General features: G+C 39.1%; 1 protein-coding gene across 22 annotated transcripts in view; it reads left to right on the top strand.

The window, feature by feature from the left end:
* Positions 1 to 602: 602 nt before the first annotated feature.
* The window catches only part of LOC106090074 (arginine-glutamic acid dipeptide repeats protein), a 137344-nt gene continuing 119973 nt past the window's right edge, over positions 603 to 17973 (top strand). For 20 of the 22 annotated variants that reach the window (XM_059365811.1, XM_059365764.1, XM_059365779.1 and 17 more), the window contains exons 1-2: positions 603 to 1019; positions 8186 to 8827. Coding sequence is in view for 1 of the 22 variants with exons in the window: in XM_059365799.1 (XP_059221782.1) it covers positions 8825 to 8827 (3 nt within the window). In the remaining 21 variants the exon portion in view is untranslated. Of the gene's footprint in view, positions 1020 to 1510; positions 1771 to 8185; positions 8828 to 17973 lie in introns of those variants that run through there. The other 2 variants (XM_059365766.1, XM_059365772.1) reach the window with 2 other exon arrangements.

Consider the following 17973-nt stretch of genomic DNA (forward strand, 5'->3'; position numbering starts at 1 on the left):
ACTACACAAATAACTATGATGAAATTAAGATTTTATTAAAATTTTGCCAGAAGTAATGAGCGAATGTCATACTGAATGAAATCACCATGTTTGTTTGCTTCAAAATCTATTATCTAAGAAAAGTAACCGGCGAAAAATATCGTGAAAAGCGAGTATAGTACCAGCCTTTACTTGTTGCCGAACTTTCATAATATTTGTGAGAAATGTCAGCCATAACATGTTCCTTCTTGTATGATATAACGGGTTCATCAATAACGTCATCAATTACAAATAATTTTTTGATACATAAAGGCTGGCACTATAGTCGTTTTTCACAGCTGAAAACACATAATTTTCACGGTTATTTGTTTAAACACTACAGACGTTTTTTTTCAGAACCTTTTATCTAAAGAAAGTAATCACGAAAAAATGTTGCAAAGAACAAACATAGTATCAGGCATAAAATATAAATATTCTTTCGATTGCATATAAAGTTTGCAATCGATTACTAACTGTGATAAATCGATTACGATTTTGATTAGCGAAAAATCGATTATCGAATTCCCAAAGTCGCTATAGTACCAATATTTGCAACCGTGCATAATACAAAATGGTTGCCAGTTTTTTCGTTCGCGAAGAAAAAAATTTAGCTCTTTGTTTGGGAAGCAAAATTTGTTTAAAATTCAGAAAAATTCATTAATAAACATAAACCAGACAAGTGCTAGTGTTTTAAATACTAAGGAGTACTAATCCAAAATGCATATTACTAAGAAATTATTAAGTGGAAAGCAAAAGTTTACAAGCACAAAGGAAAATCTCCCAAAAGTCATTAAAAAAGAATGAGTGTATGGCAAAAGAAGAAAGAAATATATATGCAAAAAGTGTTGAAGTGAAATCCAAGCGATAAAAAAATACAAGAGTGTAGTGAAACTAAACTAGAAATAAGTTTGCAAATACTAAAAAAGTGCAAAAAAGTGTCGGAAATATGTAGTGGAAATATTGTTGGTGGAGTTTTATAGCTAACAAAACGGTTGAAAGAGGTGAGAAGACATAATTAAGAGGCGCTTAAAACTAAAAGCACACACATTTATACGCACACACATTTATACGCACACACGCGCTGCTTCATGTGTATGCACACAAACACTGTTCCATTTGAACACACATACTGTCGCACATGGACTTCGTTTTCGTCTTCTTCAACAAACGCACGGACTCATACAATCAAATCGCAAAGAACGTCATGGCAGTCGGGTTGTTGGTGTTAATAAAAGCAAAGCGATGGCAGAACGACAAACGTCGTTGTATGGACACATAAGGAAATCCCAATTATTTTGGATACTGCCTTCTGTTATTAATTGTTGCAAATGAATGAATTATTATTTGTTTTAAAAGTAGTTCAGCGAATGCAGCTGTACAACTTTTGAGAGATACAAATTTCCCAAAATAATTTATTAGCATTTGTTTCGGGCACAGACAAAATATATATAGTAAATGTATAGAATGCAATAACAGAAAATAGGTAATTCCCTCTCGAATGGTTTGGCAGCCCTGCTGCCAAAGGGAACATACAAATTTTATGTGTGGTGTATGCATAAAAACATATGTACAGATGAATGTTCAAATAACGTTTAAGTGCTTACAACTATACAAAAAAAAAAAAAACAACAACAACAAGATCTGTCCAACAGCACCATGAATGCAAAGAATATTTTGTACACGGTGTACAGACCGACGGTTTCCATGTCGTCCGTTACGTCGGCCATTGTCGCTCGGTCGTCCACTCTCTTTGTAAGTGAAAAATCCGGAAACTCACAAAAAACCTCATCTACTTTGCCTCTTACATTGTTATTGCCATCTTTTACAGAAAAAGAAAAACATCTCTGTTAGGCACGGCTACAAAATCTTTTTTAACAAGAAAACATCAAGCCAAAACGACAACAACAACAATAGGAAAAGTAGTAGAGTAGTGGGGAAGCGAAATTACTGGCATAGAGCTTTTTCACAATTCCTTCTCCTCTTCCTCTTCTTAAGCGTTTCGCCGCTTGTGCATACTCTGGTTTTCTGTTTTCCCAACGTTCTGCTACTAACATAACAAAACAACAACAACAACGCAACCTACCATTCGTCCAATTCGTTGCCGATGTGCCCCAAACGTCTTCATGCTGTTGTTGTCTTCCATGAGAATTGTGGAGTGTATTAAGAGAAAGGCGAGAACAAAAGAAAAACAATTTCTTTTGGATTTTGTCGTAGTTTTTGTTGTTGCCTCTTTTCTTTTTTTGCTGTTAATAACAATAAAGAAGTACACAAGTAAAAAATAAATCCTGTTTTTAGACGAGATGTGCACTGCTGCTGCTACAACTATGGCTGTTTTTGCTGTGCATCATCGTCGTCATCATCAACAATATCGCGTGGCCATGTAGTAGTAGTGTGGTCGTTGTCGTTTCATTCCTTACCTAACCACCCTCTTCCTGCTGTATATTCGGTCTTGTGGGCTATGTGTATTTGAGTGAGTGGCTCGCTGGCTGGCTGTTCATTGCTTTTTCTTATTTCGGTGAATGATTTTTCGGCGGTGGTGAGTGCTGGTGCTGATGGTGGTGGTGGTGGCGTAGCGGCTGTGCTCGTTCGTTGGTGGTGGGGTGAAGTTAAAACCGAAACGATCAACGAATGTTACCGACCCAACGACCGACCAGCAGACAGTCATTTTTAGACATACATACGTCACTCGCTCGCTCAATGTTTGCCTGTCAGCCTGCTTGCCAACGCTTTAGCCACGCTAATGATTATGATGATGTTGAAGTTGATGAATGAAATGCCATAAAACACATAAAAAGATTCTCATATTAATTTGTTAAACAACAAATTGTAATGTTCTTGGCTCTGTTTCTTTTTTTTTGTTTTCTTCTCAACATTTTTGGCTGTTGTTTCTTGCTGCTGTTATGCGAATGTGTGTATGTGCACTAGAAGAACAAAATGCTACGCTGTATGTTGTAAGCACAGTGAATGAGCAAGAGAGACGGAGAGATTGAGAGAGTATTGGGTTGGTTGTTGTATTAACTTATTGTGTGCGTGCTCTGAAAGGGGGTATATTAATTTGCGGAGACAGCGACCAACCAACCAACCGACCGACCGACCATAGCTAGCCCCCCATTGTTTGTAGAAATTGGTCTTGTGTTTGAAGTAGAGTGTATGTTGAGTCAAGATTAACTTAATTACTTGCAATAAACTTTTATTGGTTTTCTGTTGTTTCCCTTTTTCCCCCCGAAATGGAAGGGAGGGCTTAGTTATAACATTTCTTATGACGGATTATAAGCAACGAATAATAGTCATCATATTTAGATTTGTTACATTTGTGATTTTTTGAACTTATTTTGCATTATGGAGGCGCATAGAATACATTTTTTAGCATTATTTTTTGGAATCAAGTCACTTGGTCTAAAGAAGATCAACTTGAAAATAATATTTAATTGTGCAAATGTTGTTATGTCAGCCCCATTTGGCACATAAATGTCTCTTGTAATATAATATTTAGATCCACAATTCTTCAGTTTCATGAGGAATTCCGTTTTACAGGAGCAGGGGTTACATGTTGATACAACAAAGTCAAACGCAAACTAAATGGTGATTCTTTAGCTATTATCTTTTTGGCAGCACTGGTTTAAACAGCTCACGCATGTTTCGTGTTTTGTTTCACTGTCAAACCTCTTCAGTTTGGTCTATACGTTAACCATTTAATCGTCTTGAAATCTTCCGTTTTATGGACGAAGATAATTTTTTTGCTCAATGGGTACGTAAGTAAGCAGAATTGTCGATTTTGAAGTGAAGATACGCCAATGCATCCAGAAAATGTCACAGTTTGGTGCGGTTTCAGAGCTGGTGGCATCATTGGATCGTACTTCTTCAAAAATGATGCGAATCGTATCGTGGGTGTGAATGGTGAGCGCTAACGTGAGATTATATCCAACTTTTTGTTGACCTGCATGACATGTGGTTTCAACAAGACGGTGCCACGGCGAGTTCGGTGAACATTTTGTTTCACGTTTCGTGCGATTTACTCCTTTAGACTATTTTTTGTGGGGCTATGTTAAAGCTCATGTCTACACAGACAAGCCCGTTTCAATTGACGCATTAGAAGACAACATTGAATCATATATTCGTGAGATACCGGTCGATATGTATGCCAAAATTGGACTAAGCGGATGGACCATTTGAGGCGCTGTCATGGTCAACATTTGCATGAAATAATCTTCAAACATTAAATTATTTGAACCGTGCTATAAATTCAAATAATTTATGAATTTTTCTGAATTTTGTGTATTTTTAAACTTTCCTATAGCTCTTAAAAAGTCACTCTTTATTATCAAACCAAGTTTAATGCTAGTAGAGAAATCAGAATTGGCGAATCCACGCATATTTGCATAGATATTTACCCGGATATCCTTAATGCATTATTCTTCAGTGCATCCGCGAATATTTCACCCAGTTCATCGCTGCAAGATGCATACATTGGCCAGAGCGAATAATCTTCTTATCAAACGGAATAAATCTAAATTCATGCTCTTTACTGACCGAAGGCAAAATATAGCATGTGAACTTTCAGTTCTCATTGGAGACCAGCAGATAGAGCAAGTTTGAAAAGCTAAGAATCTGAGTATAATGAGGGATACCCACAAATTCCAGTTACCCTGGAATGTCTAAGGTAGTTCCTATTCTCGCAAGCCCGTACGATCTACACAAATTGCCTGTATATCTCTGTGACCAGGTACCCACAATAGGTGAAGTGTGAACTGTTCAGCCATCTCGTTGGGAGAGCGGTTATTGAATTCAGAAATATGTTCTCCAGAGATTAAATGGCAGCATGGCTATCTGAGAAGATATGTATGCCAATCGTTGTTATGATATTATATCTATCTTAGCCATTCCAATACTTCTGTAATTGCAAAGATCTCTGCGTGTAACCTACGTTACGAGATGGTTACCCGACTACTCATGCGTCATGCTTATAATCCTATACCAAACTACCTTACACCGCAACATATTCGAACTATTCTGGCCAAATCATACTTACTACCGAAACAACTACATGTTTCCGAATTGTTCGAAAAAAACTGATTCAAGAAGCAGGCACAGATTGCAAACAGCCTATAACCCCATCATAAAATATGTCTACGGCCTTAGAAAATAAAAAATCTGCACACTGTTTTCAAAACGTGTGCAAAGGATTGATTTTGGCAATCAACTAAATGTCAAAGCTCCTCTCATGCTACATAAAATCATGTACAGAAAAGTGCCAGTGTGTAAAGGTACAAGAAACAGGAGAAGAAAGCTACTGATAAACTCCAAGCGACGTAACCTAAGTTCAATCCGTCTATGGAACTACCAATCAGTGGGCCAACAAAGTTCTTGGTCGTCTTGAAATTCTAAGTTTATTTATCCATGTCCGTCCGTTTGTCTTTCGAAAGCCCGTTAACTTGGGAGTCAGTAAAGTTAGGTGCTTGAAATTATGCTAAAATCCTTTTTATTAGTGTAGGTCGCTTAGGATTGTAAATGGGCCAAATTAGTCCATGCTTTGAGCTACATATCCCATGTATGGGAGCTTCATATCCCATATAAATAAATAGGGAGATCGATTTGAGCTCCAGAGGACGCAATTATTATTAGATTTGGCTTAAATTTTGCGCGTCATGTATTGTTTTGGTTTCCAACCACTGTGCCAAGTATAGTACAAAGCAGTCCATTACTTTTTATTGCCGATTTTAAGTTTAGACGTCTTGGGCCTCTAAAGGCCGCAATTTTCAGATTTGACTTAAATTTTGCACGTAATGTTTTGCTATGACTTCCAACCACTGTGACAAGTATGGTTCAAATCGTTCCATTAACTGGCGAATCTCCCATATAACCGATCTTTCGATTTGACTTGTTGAGCCTCTAAAAGCAATCTTGGTAAAATGAGGAAATTTATGGTAAAGGAACCCTTGAGGAGCTTCAAACCATTTAAGTCACCCGGACCTGATAGAATATTCCCGGCGTTACTAGCGAAGGAGACCGACTATCTGGCGCCCACTCTTCGTATATACGGAAAGCTTGTCAGGAGGCAAGGGTGGTATTTATAACCAAGCCCGGCAAGGCAAGTTATGCCACACCAAAGGCCTACAGACCTATAAGCCTTACGTGGATACCATGATAAAGTGTAGGACATCCAGCGAATTGCTCAAACACAAACAAAAATATACGATTCGACTTAATCGAACTTTACGTCTGTATAAAGTTTGCCACTACTAGAGTAGTTCTGTCCCAATTACGATCCGGCACATGCAGCAGCCTCAACTCCAACAGAGCAAGGATTGATTCCCATTACGGGATAGCTGTAAGCACCACACAGGCTGAAACATAGAGTTCCGATGTATATGGTGTTCATTGCTGCCACGAAAAGCTTAGCTGCGAGCTACCGGGCGCGTCCACAGGTTGCGGATAGTGGAATGCTCCATACGGAGTAGCTGAAACGGCAGTCGCGGCAATCAGCCGTATCGAGCGGAGAGTCTTAGTGACAGTCCAGGTGGCACCGACTCTTGCATTAACACTTAGTGCCCATGATGCTCGATATGACAAGACGTGTTATTGGCGCCTATAAATAACCAACGGCCAACTTGTTGCCGCGGCGATCCTTTGGACCGGAACGAGCTTGCTCACACAGGAGCTTGACGAGGATCGCCACTTCCACATGAAAATGTGGCTACAACAACAACAACAAGGATTCATTCCAACGTGCAGGATGTGTGTCTGATTGCGAACTGGGGCCAGTGTTAGAAAACTGCTATGGGGTAAGGATCTGAAGCAGCTATGTAGAAGTGTCGTAGGGGTCCTGGGGATGGCATACGATTGAGCTAGACCAAGGGGTATCAATGTTAACCCAGAGAAGACTGCCTCTTCAAAAGGAAGGCGAAGGTGGTCCACGTTTCCTAAATAGAAAGATTTCGATATCTGATGAGTTCAAATACTTAGATGTGATCTTGGACAGAAAACTGAATTGGCAGTGTCACTTTTAGGAGTGTATGGAGTAGGCTCACACATGTTGGGAACTATGTAGGCGGGCCTTAATCCGAGAATAGTCCACTGGTTCTACAAGAGCGTGCTCAGACCGACACTAACTAACGCCTCAGCAGTTTGATGAACTGCGACAGAGAAAAAATTGCAACGCAAGTATGATACAAGAGGTTCAGAGAACATGTTATTTTGGCATAGACGGAGCGATGAAGACCACGCCCACTAGGGCACTGAAGATTATTTTAGATATGCGACCCAAAGACATACAGATTTAGTGTGAGGCAGCCACTACGGCTGTGAGACGTAAGGCGATGGGAGAATTAATGGAGGGTGGGAGTAGCTCATACCATCGCGGTATAATCGAGGCGATGATAGAAAACTTGGAAGGAATGCATGAGGTTTCCGATCGGATACCTGTTACGACACTTGAGGTAGAGTGCGAGGCACTGCTGATAGCGGCACAGTCTTGGATTGACGGGACTCTGGTATTGCCACCTAGAAGTTCATGATACACAGATTGATCACAGCGAAACGGTTGGTATGTCGACGAAAATCCTCTGTGGAGATCGGGATCGTGAAAAGACGAGGCTATTTTTGAAAGGAAGTAAGCAGGAGGTCAGTATGGCTTTCAAAATAGGTGCGGCAAGTGATAGCATGTGTAGGGCATGCGGGGAAGATGATGAAACGTTTGAGCATATCCTATGTCATTGCCCGGCTAACAGACACCGGCACTTAGGTGGGGACACAATACCAGACATGGACTAACTTAGGGCCGTGGTATGGTGAACAATGGCGGATTTTGTAAGTAGCACGTTGTAAGTAGAGGTTAGAGAGCACAACAAGTCCATGACTGGGTTAGGTGCAAGTCCATACTGGCATGGGACGGATTTATATCCGCACCCTCTTGTCAGCCTAACCTATTTGTTTGAGGGGCATGTAAGCGCCCACAGTTTGATGCTTTCCCTTTTTATAAACTTTAAATAAATTGATTATCCTTTAATACAGGATTGCGTAATGGGTGTAGGATAAACTACAGTACAAAATTGGTTGCCCCCTGAACTTTATTTCGTTTCAATAAATCCCATTTATAGCCCTTTAACAGCAGCATAACAGAGTGTCATAATTAATTAATATTCTTTTCATTTTGTGCCTTTGCTTTCAGGATTATTTACTACAGACACAAGTTGAAGAAAGAGGAATAAACAAAGACCAAAGACATGGAATCATGATAATTATGGATTACAGTGTGTTTAAAACCATTTAATGCCCAGGAATCATTTACACGTTTAACGGCATTCCAACAATTACCCCATCATTGCCCCAGCCATCGCAGATGTCATCTGTTGTTCATCCTGCCTTCGGCAACCCCAAAGGGCGTCGCTAAATAACTGACCGACAAGCAGCAGTTATACATCGCCACTGTCTTCTTTATCGTTGTCGGCCTTTTTGCAGTCGCCATCATCGTAGCCCTCATCATTATTGCCAACGACATCATTATCATTACTCGACACATTTTTCCTCTCTTCCGGAATTGATTTTCTTTAATCGTAATCGTCAGCAATCTTCCTGTGCTTGACTGCCGGAAAAATAGAGGCATAATCAGTTGGCGTTGACTCCATTCGCATTGCCGTTGGCTGTGCTTGTGTTCACGGACATTGATTTGGGAAGCGAATAAGCAAACCATTCGTTGAACTTCCTTCTTGTTTTTTGGATTCCATGCTGAATATAAAGAAGGTCCATTAAATAAGCATCAGTATCAACGTATCGCATCATTTTGTATTTCTTTTTACTCCTTTTTTATATGGTAAGTTGATTTTCCTCTTCTCCCCATAGATGGTATTCCTTTCAGCAGTAGTATACTGGGGAATTCCATAGTCTTCTTTTTTTACATTTTCCTTTTTTTTTTGCATATTATACAATGTGACGACGACGGCCAATGTAGCTACAGGATACTAATATTTTCTTTTGCCTCGGTTCGCACTGCGGTTTATTGTGGCCTTAAATAATCATATAATTAGTGTGTGTTTTCGTAAATTTCGTATTCTATAATGGCAATTTCATATTTAGAGTAAGAAAAGAAAATGTATGAATGTACATATTTTTATGATAACTACCTTATCTGGCCATGAATGAAGTCCATGCCAATATGACTTACTGGCAATTTTTATACCTTCTCGCCCACCTCCCCCTGCCCTCTTGTGTTCATTTCTATTTAGAGAGTCCATAATGAATTTATGACCAAAGACAAAACTTTTTGAATGGCACTTACGTTGCAGATGGAGAACAAATTGTTTTATGTGGGTGATAGATTTAAAAACTTTTATATTCTTTCTGGGGTGTGGGCATCATTTAATTGTAGATTAAAATACTTTGAAGAAAAACGTTTTCGTATTACGCTAATTGGAATTTACTTTGTAATGGTAAGAAATAACAATTGGGGATGGGATTGTGTTTATCCGGCTGAAGGTTACTTTATGTTGTTGTTGTAGCAGTGTGTTGCACACTGAGGCGGCAGCACTTGGCGATGAAGGACTCCATCGGGTCAATCCGGTACGCACAACCGGCTGCCAATGGGATTTCTATTAATGGGAAACTTTTTGAGATCTATTTGTGGAAATGGCTACAAGCTAGAGGAGAGATCAGTGGATGGATATGGAAACTTTAAACTAGTACTGAAGAATTTACATGAGTCCAACAACTGACCAAGATGGCTTAAGCTTTCTCTCAAAACACCTATGTTGTTGTTGTAGCCATATGCTTGCATGTGAAGGTAGCGATACTCGTCGAGTTCTTATAGGTGAGCTTACTTGTTGCGGTCCATACGAGCAAGATGGCCATTGGCTATTTAAAGGCGTCAATAACTAGCCTAGACACATCAAACATCGTAGGCACTAAGTATTTAAGCAAGAGCCAATGCACTGCAGCGCAACTCATCATCAGAGACTCTCAACTTTATACCGCTGACTGTCTGCGACTGCAGTTGCAGTTTTACTCCGTATGAAGTGGCTTTGGATGCGTCCGGTAGCTACCAGCTGAGGTTCTCAAGATAACGATGAACACTACACAAGTGTGAACTCAGAGTTCCAGTCTGTGTGGTGCTCATAGCTGGCAGATTGATGCCGTTACTGAAGTCAGTAAAGGATTCCAGCAAGGATTGATTTCCCTTCTCTCGCCATTAGTTAAGACTCTTAAAGACATTACTTCTCCTAGACCTGTGCCATTAGCACGGATTTCGTAAATTGAATAAAATTAATACTGCTTTGTATGCCATCACCGCACATATAACCTTCCTCTTTTTTGGGGGCATCGCCAACATGTTCCTCCAGCCAAGGTTGAAACAAGGCCCGCAATGTTCACTTTTTTTTTTTTATTATCCTCTTGTAGACGTTCAACAATAGTATTGAAATCGTCAGTTACATTTTCTGGTGGTTCCTCTTTTTAATGACTCAGTATATTCCTTAGCTACTCTCAATTAGCTTCCTTAACGTCTCATACATTCATGATTCATGAGTTACATATATGTTTGAGGGATTTAGGCGACAAAGAGTCGAAACCCAATCAAAGAGTCAAGAGCCAGATTCAAGTTGTTGTACGCCTTTGACGCTAGCGTCAACTATTTTTTTAAGTAAAGTTCTATGATTAACCGTATCAAATGCCTTGCTAAAATCAGTATATATAAGATATTTTCGATTTCCACGTGATAATGATTCAGACACATAGCTTGAAAACTTCATAAGATTTGTAGCCGTCGATTAACTCCTTAAAAATCCGTGTTGACTTTCTGAAATTATAGAACGAAATTTCTGGGCAAGCCTATGCGTAACCAGTTGTTCAAATAACTTTGAAATTACATTTAATTTAACAATCTCTCTGTAATTCTCGATATTAAACCTACTGCCAAATCGATGAAAAAAAAACACACGCAAGCGAAAAGTTAAAGAGATCTGTCAGAGGCATATACAACAATCTCTCACAATACTTCAAAATAGTCGATGCTACACCGTCAGGTTCAGGAGAATAACTAAAGGCATGCACAGTTACAACTGATTGCACCAGTTTGGTTGTTTTTCACCATTAAGTGAGTACAGACCATAGGCCTTCACAAGACATTCGTTGGTGGCTGTTTTTGTTCATCTCGTGAACCCACATGATGTTGTATTTCAAGACTACTGAAGAGCGAGACACTGAAGATAGAGTAAAACGAACAAGTCGTTGTTGAGTAAATAATTTTGAAAAACAACCACCATTCAGTGCTTGGAAGCGTTTTTATCTCGAATTCATTGCCGCTACATTGAGTGAGAAATTACTCGCTGTCATTTTCATTAGATGAACTGTTCACACAAATCCTTTGCAAACTGTTTGTATTCTCATCTAAAAACTACCCATGTGTGAGTGTTTGTTTATCCATGCTTTTGCCAAATCAACCACTTTGCCTTCGTACGAATTTCGCGCTCCGAAAGCAGGCGACAAGAAAAATAGTACTTTATCTGAAGCAAAATATACCTGAATACATGCATTGTACAATGTGCAATCACTGAAATCTGGATCGATCACTCTGTTTGCTGAAGGGCTCATTATTTGCATTCACTCATCTCGTTGGCTTGGTGTCCTGTTATCTGGTTTACAGTTATTATATTTTTAGACGAAGAGTTTAGTTCTTGAAATACTCTATGATTGTCAGTGTGTCTTGGAAGCAGAAATGAATGGCCTTTGGTACAGATAAGTAGAATTCAGTTTCTGTTACAAGTTGGTATTGTTATTTTTGCAACGAAATTAAGTGTGAATGAGTAAAGAGAAAAAGAGAGTAATATATCTGTTTTCCTGTGGTTTCTCCAAACAGTTATAAACAGATATTGGTGGTGATAAAACCAATATTTGTGGTGCGCTGTCGGAACGAAGCCACACGAAGTTTCTTGCTCTGTTCGTTTTTCCATTGCCCGCAGGCAAACGAAATTGTGTACAGCGGTCAAAAAAAGTATTCATCATTCAATGTTTTTTTTTTAATAAGTCTACAAAAGACAATTGGAATAAAAACATATTAAACTAATGATGCAGTAGTGCTTGTGTGATATATATGTACACAATTTCATAGTTTTTAAAGAAAAAAATATTATTTATTGGAACAAAAAGGGCCATTTTACAGCTGAACACAAAAAATTAAACAAAAAAAGTATTCATCATTGCAAAAAAAAAAAAAAATAAATAACATAATTTAAAAAAATTAATACTTTGTTATTCGACCACCGCGTCTTATAACTTCTTTTAAACGGTTTGACATCGATTGGACTAATTTAGCGGTTATATTTTGGTCTATATTAGTCCATTCCTCCATTATCACCTGTTGCATTTGACTCTTGCTCGAAAAATTGCGCGTTCTCAATTTGCGTTCGAGATGTTCCCAAAGATGTTCAATTGGGTTCAAGTCGGGACTTTGAGGAGGAGTTTTAATGACTTTGGGGCAGTTATACAGCATCCACATCTTGGTATTTAAAGCAGAATGTTTGGGGTCATTATCTTGATAATATTGAAAGTTATTACCAAGCCCAAGTTTTACAGCACTATCTTTTAAATTCCTCTTTAAAATGTCAATGTAATACTTATGATCCATTACTCCATTAATAATTTCAAGATTTCCCGCTCCTGAAGCCGCCATACACCCCCAAACCATTAAACCACCTCCACCATGTTTTACAGTAGCAACTGTGTTTCGTTCTTCAAAAAGATTAAACTTGCTCTCGTCTGCAAAAATGACTGACTTCCTTCCCTAAATATTCCATAGTGTTTTTACGAAGAATGGTCGCATTTGTCTTCGGAGTTTTCTGAACTTGCCGCACTAGCCAACGCACATCTCCAACTGAAGGTGCTTTTGGTCGACCAGATCTTGGTTTATTGTCAACAGTTTTCGTTTCTGTCCACTTTCTGATGATGGATTGTATAGTAGATCGTGGTCTATTTAATATTTCACTGATAGTTTTTTGAGTTAAACCATTCCTGTGGTGTTTTACTATCAAAACTTTTACCTCATCAGAAACCTCGTTTTGCTTACGACCCATTTTGACAAAAACTATATTTTCAATGAAATTAAATATTTGCTGTCAAGGGCAAAGCCTCCTTTACTAAATAAAACAGAAAAGGGGGATTCCCAAATAATATTTGAATTTGACTTTGATGATAGCACATCAATGATGAATACTTTTTTTGTTCTGTTTTTGGTGTTATTATATAAAATTGCATTTTTTGCGCTAATTAAATTTATTTTTTGAATTTATTTTAAAACATATTACGAAAAATAAACTATTGCATAAAACTGCATTATTTGTTTACTTTAAATTTTCTTCAATTACCCAAAATAAGTGAATTTATTATCAATTTTGCTAATGATGAATACTTTTTTTGACCGCTGTATGTGCGGATGTGTTACGATGTACAAGCAATTTTATTTGTTTCACTACTAGTTATGTAAAATTATTTGTAGTACCACAAGTATTTGATAACAAGAAAACAAATAAATGTGTCCCTCACTCGAATACTTGTTTCTTCCTGGTTCAGACAAATCGGTTAATAATCTCGCCCCCTTGAGGCTCAAGAAGTCAAATCAGAAGATCGGTTTATTTTACACAGCTATGTCACAAAATGGGCCGATTTGGCCCATCTACCATCCCAAACGATCAATTTTCAAGCACCTTACTTTAGATCTCAGCTCCGCTCGGCGTCCTTTATGTTATACACAAGCTTATTTGCATTGACTTGTATGTAGTCAGTTTTATGGCACTGACAATCTTTATCGCATTGAAAATCTCGGGCGCACTCTGTTTGCACCCTCAAGGTGGGGTTACATACTAAGCGCACGTATTAAAAATGCAAATTCTTTCCTTTTTGCGCGTCGCTTTTGTGGGATTTGTTTGCAGAGTTGAATTTTTAATGCGCGCGCATAGTATGTAACTCCACCTTTAGAATGTCAAGACGTTCAAGAATAAGCAGTGTCGTGCAAAACAAAAGCAACGCTTTCCCATATTGATGAAAATATTCTTTAAATTCAACTAATGCATTATGTTAATACAAAGTTTTTTAATCACTAAACTTGACGTACTATTAGCCACATTAGCCACACATAAAATCGGGGCTTAAGATCCATATTTTTATGTAAATGAGGTTATGTTCAACAATTAAATTAATACTTTTTTTTTTAAATATATTATAAAATTTTTATAATATGTTTACTTAAATGTAGTCCATTAGTCAAATAAGGCCTGAGGGCTAATATTTGAGCAAATAAATAAAAATAATTGTGCATTTTCACGTGTCCAAAACAAAAGCAACTAATTGATGATTCATATCAGTTTTTGACCATGGTTGCCTTCACACCTAATATGGCCGATGAGTTATTCCAACAAAATGATGAAACGCGTTCCATTGTGGTTGGTGTCTTGCGATCTCTGGCTTTCATTTTCCATTGCAAAAAACTCCGATCGAAAAAAAACTTCGCCTCGAAAGAGAAAAAACGGCATAGATTTGATTTAGCGGGTAATTACTGACACAGACAATTCTTTCCGTTTGGTTTTTTGGTTCAATGAATAGCTAAAATATGGTGTTTGTGTAAGAAGATAGATTTGACTAGTGGCAACCTTGTTATCACTTGCCTTATAAATGGAGTTTAGAAGTATTTTTCGAATAATTGCAAATTTTGCCCATGAATATTCCACTAAGGAACAGGGCAAACTTCTCACCTATCAATGAGTGCAGACCGATTCAAGTTTAAACTCAACGATGAGGGGCCTCCTTTTTATAGCAGAAGTTTTCGACAGAAGTTTTACATGGCATATTATCTCACAAATGTTGCCATCATTAGGAGGGGAAGGCACCGCTGAAAATTTTTTCTGATGGTCTCGCCAGGATCCAAGCCCAGGCGTTTAGCGTCATAGGCGGGCATGCTAACCTCTGCGCTACGGTGGCCTCCGTATTTCGAATAATTCTTATGTAAATATGTCGAAATTTAGACCAGACACAATCAGCAAGTATTTATGTCCTTTAAAATTAAAATTATTTTATTATTATTATTTAATTGTGTTAAAACTGATAGAAAAACAATTTTAAAGTATTTTACCGGAATTTCTTTGCTTAAAAATAATCTAACAGTAGCTGAGTCAAGCGCAATCTTATAAAAACCTACTCTTCGTGAACATGGTATTTAAAATTCACTAAAAAGATTTCGTTTTATTTAATAATAGGTCTGTTCGCTTACTTTTCCAGAAAAAATTGGCCAGTAAAAAATTGGAGGAAAGTAAGAGCTATTATCTTTTCTTTCTTTAATTGTCTATGACAAAATATTTGTTCCACTAGCCGAACGTAGAAAGGCGTTTCAAGCGCCTCGATCTTCTGCGCTCATTCTAAAATCTCTGACACCAAATTTCGAGGTGTCTCCCACCACATCATCTTTCCATCGGGCTTTTGGTCTTCCCGGTTTGGGTGTACCACCGTGTTTGCCTTCAAAAGACTTCTTTGCTGGTGCTTCTTTATCTATTCTGACAACATGACCCAGCCAACGCAGTCGTTGTATTTTGATACGTGTAACTATGCTATCTTCGTCATACAGCTCGTGGTTCATATGACGACTATATTCTCTATTAACTGGTCCACATATTTTACGAAGAATCTTTCTCCCAAATACTTCAAGCACTGTCTCATCTGCTTCCACAAGTACCCTTGCTTCAGAACCATATAACAGCACGTGTAGTATCAGTGTCTTGTTTAGTGTAATTTTCGAGAGGTGGCCTTGTTTCTAAACTGCTTACTTAGGTCAAAGTAGCATCTGTTTGCCAGTATTATTCTTCGCTTAATCTCAAAACTGGTGTCATTCGTTTCGGTTACGGCGGTGCCAAGGTAAATAAAGTTACTAACTGTTTCAAAGTTGTGGTTCCTAACTTTCTCCATTTTCTTTATCTGCTCGGTTGTGCAAGGATTTTTGGGAGCTGAAGCCATCCATTTCGTCTTATCTCCATTTACTGCCAGACCCATTTTCACTGACTCTCTTTCGATTCTTTCAAAGGCTGCAGTTACTACTTCCGGTGACCGACCTATGATATCGTTGTCGTCGCCATAGGCGAGTAGCATGTGTTGTCTTGTGATTAGTGTGCCATATCTATTCACATCTGCATCTCATATAATCTTCTCCAACAGGATATTAAAGAGATCACACGATAGGCTGTCTCCTTCTCTGAGACCTCGTTTGGTATTAAATGGTTCGTAGAGATTCTTTCCTATTCTTACTGAGGAACGCGTATCAGCAAGTGTCATCCTGCAGAGTCTTATTAATTTTGCATGGATACCAAACTCAAACATGGATTGAAATACCTTTGAACGTAAAGGAGTATCGAAGGCGGCTTTGTAGTCAACAAAGAGATGGTAGGTGTTGTTTTGTCCTTCTCGGGTCTTCTACAGGATTTGGCGCAGTGTGAATATCTGGTCCAGGGTGGATTTACCAGGTCTACAGCCGCATCGATAGGGCCCAATTGTCTCATTAGCTTTAGGTTTTAATCTTTCACACAGTACGCTCGAGAGTGTCTTGTATGCGATGGGGAGGAGACTTATTCCTCTGTAGTTGGCACATTCCGTCTTGTCTCCTTTCTTGTGTACGGGACATAGTATGTTGGAGTTCCAATCATCGGGTATGCGTTCTTCTAGCCAGATTGCGCAGATAAGCTGGTGCATACACCTTATCAAGGTGTCGCCTCCGGTCTTAAATAGTTCAGCGGGTAACCCGTCGGCTCTTGCTGCCTTGTTGTTCTTTAGTCGAGTTACTGCTACTTGGACCTCATTCTGACTAGGAGGTAAACATTCTATACCATCATCAGGGATTGGTTCTGCGGTATCCTCTTCGCCGCCAACATCGGACACTAGCAGTTGGGTAAAATGTTCTTTCCATATCCTCAGCATGTTGTCTGTGTCAGTTACCAGAATTCCTTCTTTGTCTCTGCAGGAGGATGTGCCTGCACCAAAGCCATCGGTTTGGTGTTTAATTCTTTGGTAGAATTTCCGGACTTCATTCTGGCTCCTGTACATCTCAATTCGCTCGCACTCACGTCTTTCCATTTCCTTTTTCTTTCTGCGGAATAGACGTTTCTCCTCTCTCCTTTTCTCCCGATACCTCTCCTCCATCTGGCGCGTTGCTACTGATAGCAGGGTTGCTCTATATGTCGTATTCTTGGCTTCAGTAGCATCTCGACACTCTTGGTTGTACCATGGGTTTCTTGGAGGAGGCTTCCGGTACCCAAGTACGGATTTCGTGGCATTTTCCATGGAGTCGGCAATAGTTTGTCACTGCGTCATTATATCATCGGAACAAGGAGTGCTTTCGTCAAGCAGATGGGTCAGTCGAGTGGAGCATGCCGCTGCCATCTGTCTTGTTTGCAGCTTTTCAATGTCCAGCTCCCGTGCAGTGTCAGATCGTACTTTCCTCGCCATGTTCAAACGGGTGCGAACCTTAGCTGCAACGAGGTAATGATCCGAATCTATATCCGCTCCACGGATCGATCGCACATTTAACACGCTGGATGAATGCTTTCCATCTATCACAAGGTGATCAATTTGGTTCCTCGTGTTTTGATCGGGTGACAGCCATGTGGCTTTGTGAATATTTTTATGTTGAAATCTGGTGCTACTAACTACCATATTTTTTGCCGAGGCGAAATCTATCAGCCTCAACCCGTTTCTGGACGTTATCTCGTGGAGGCTTAACTTTCCGTCTGTTGAACCAAAAATGTCTTCCCTCCCTATCTTCGCATTCAAATCTCCCAGAATGATTTTAATATCATGGGCGGGGCAGCGGTCATATTCTCCCTCTAAGCGCTCGTAGAAAATATCGTTGGTTTGCTCGTCTTTCTCTTCCGTCGGGGCATGGGTACAAATAAGGCTGATGTTTACACCGAAGTACAGCTGGAGACAAGGTGTTTC

This window comes from Stomoxys calcitrans, chromosome 1, assembly GCF_963082655.1.
Source record: "Stomoxys calcitrans chromosome 1, idStoCalc2.1, whole genome shotgun sequence".
Lineage (NCBI taxonomy): Eukaryota > Metazoa > Arthropoda > Insecta > Diptera > Muscidae > Stomoxys > Stomoxys calcitrans.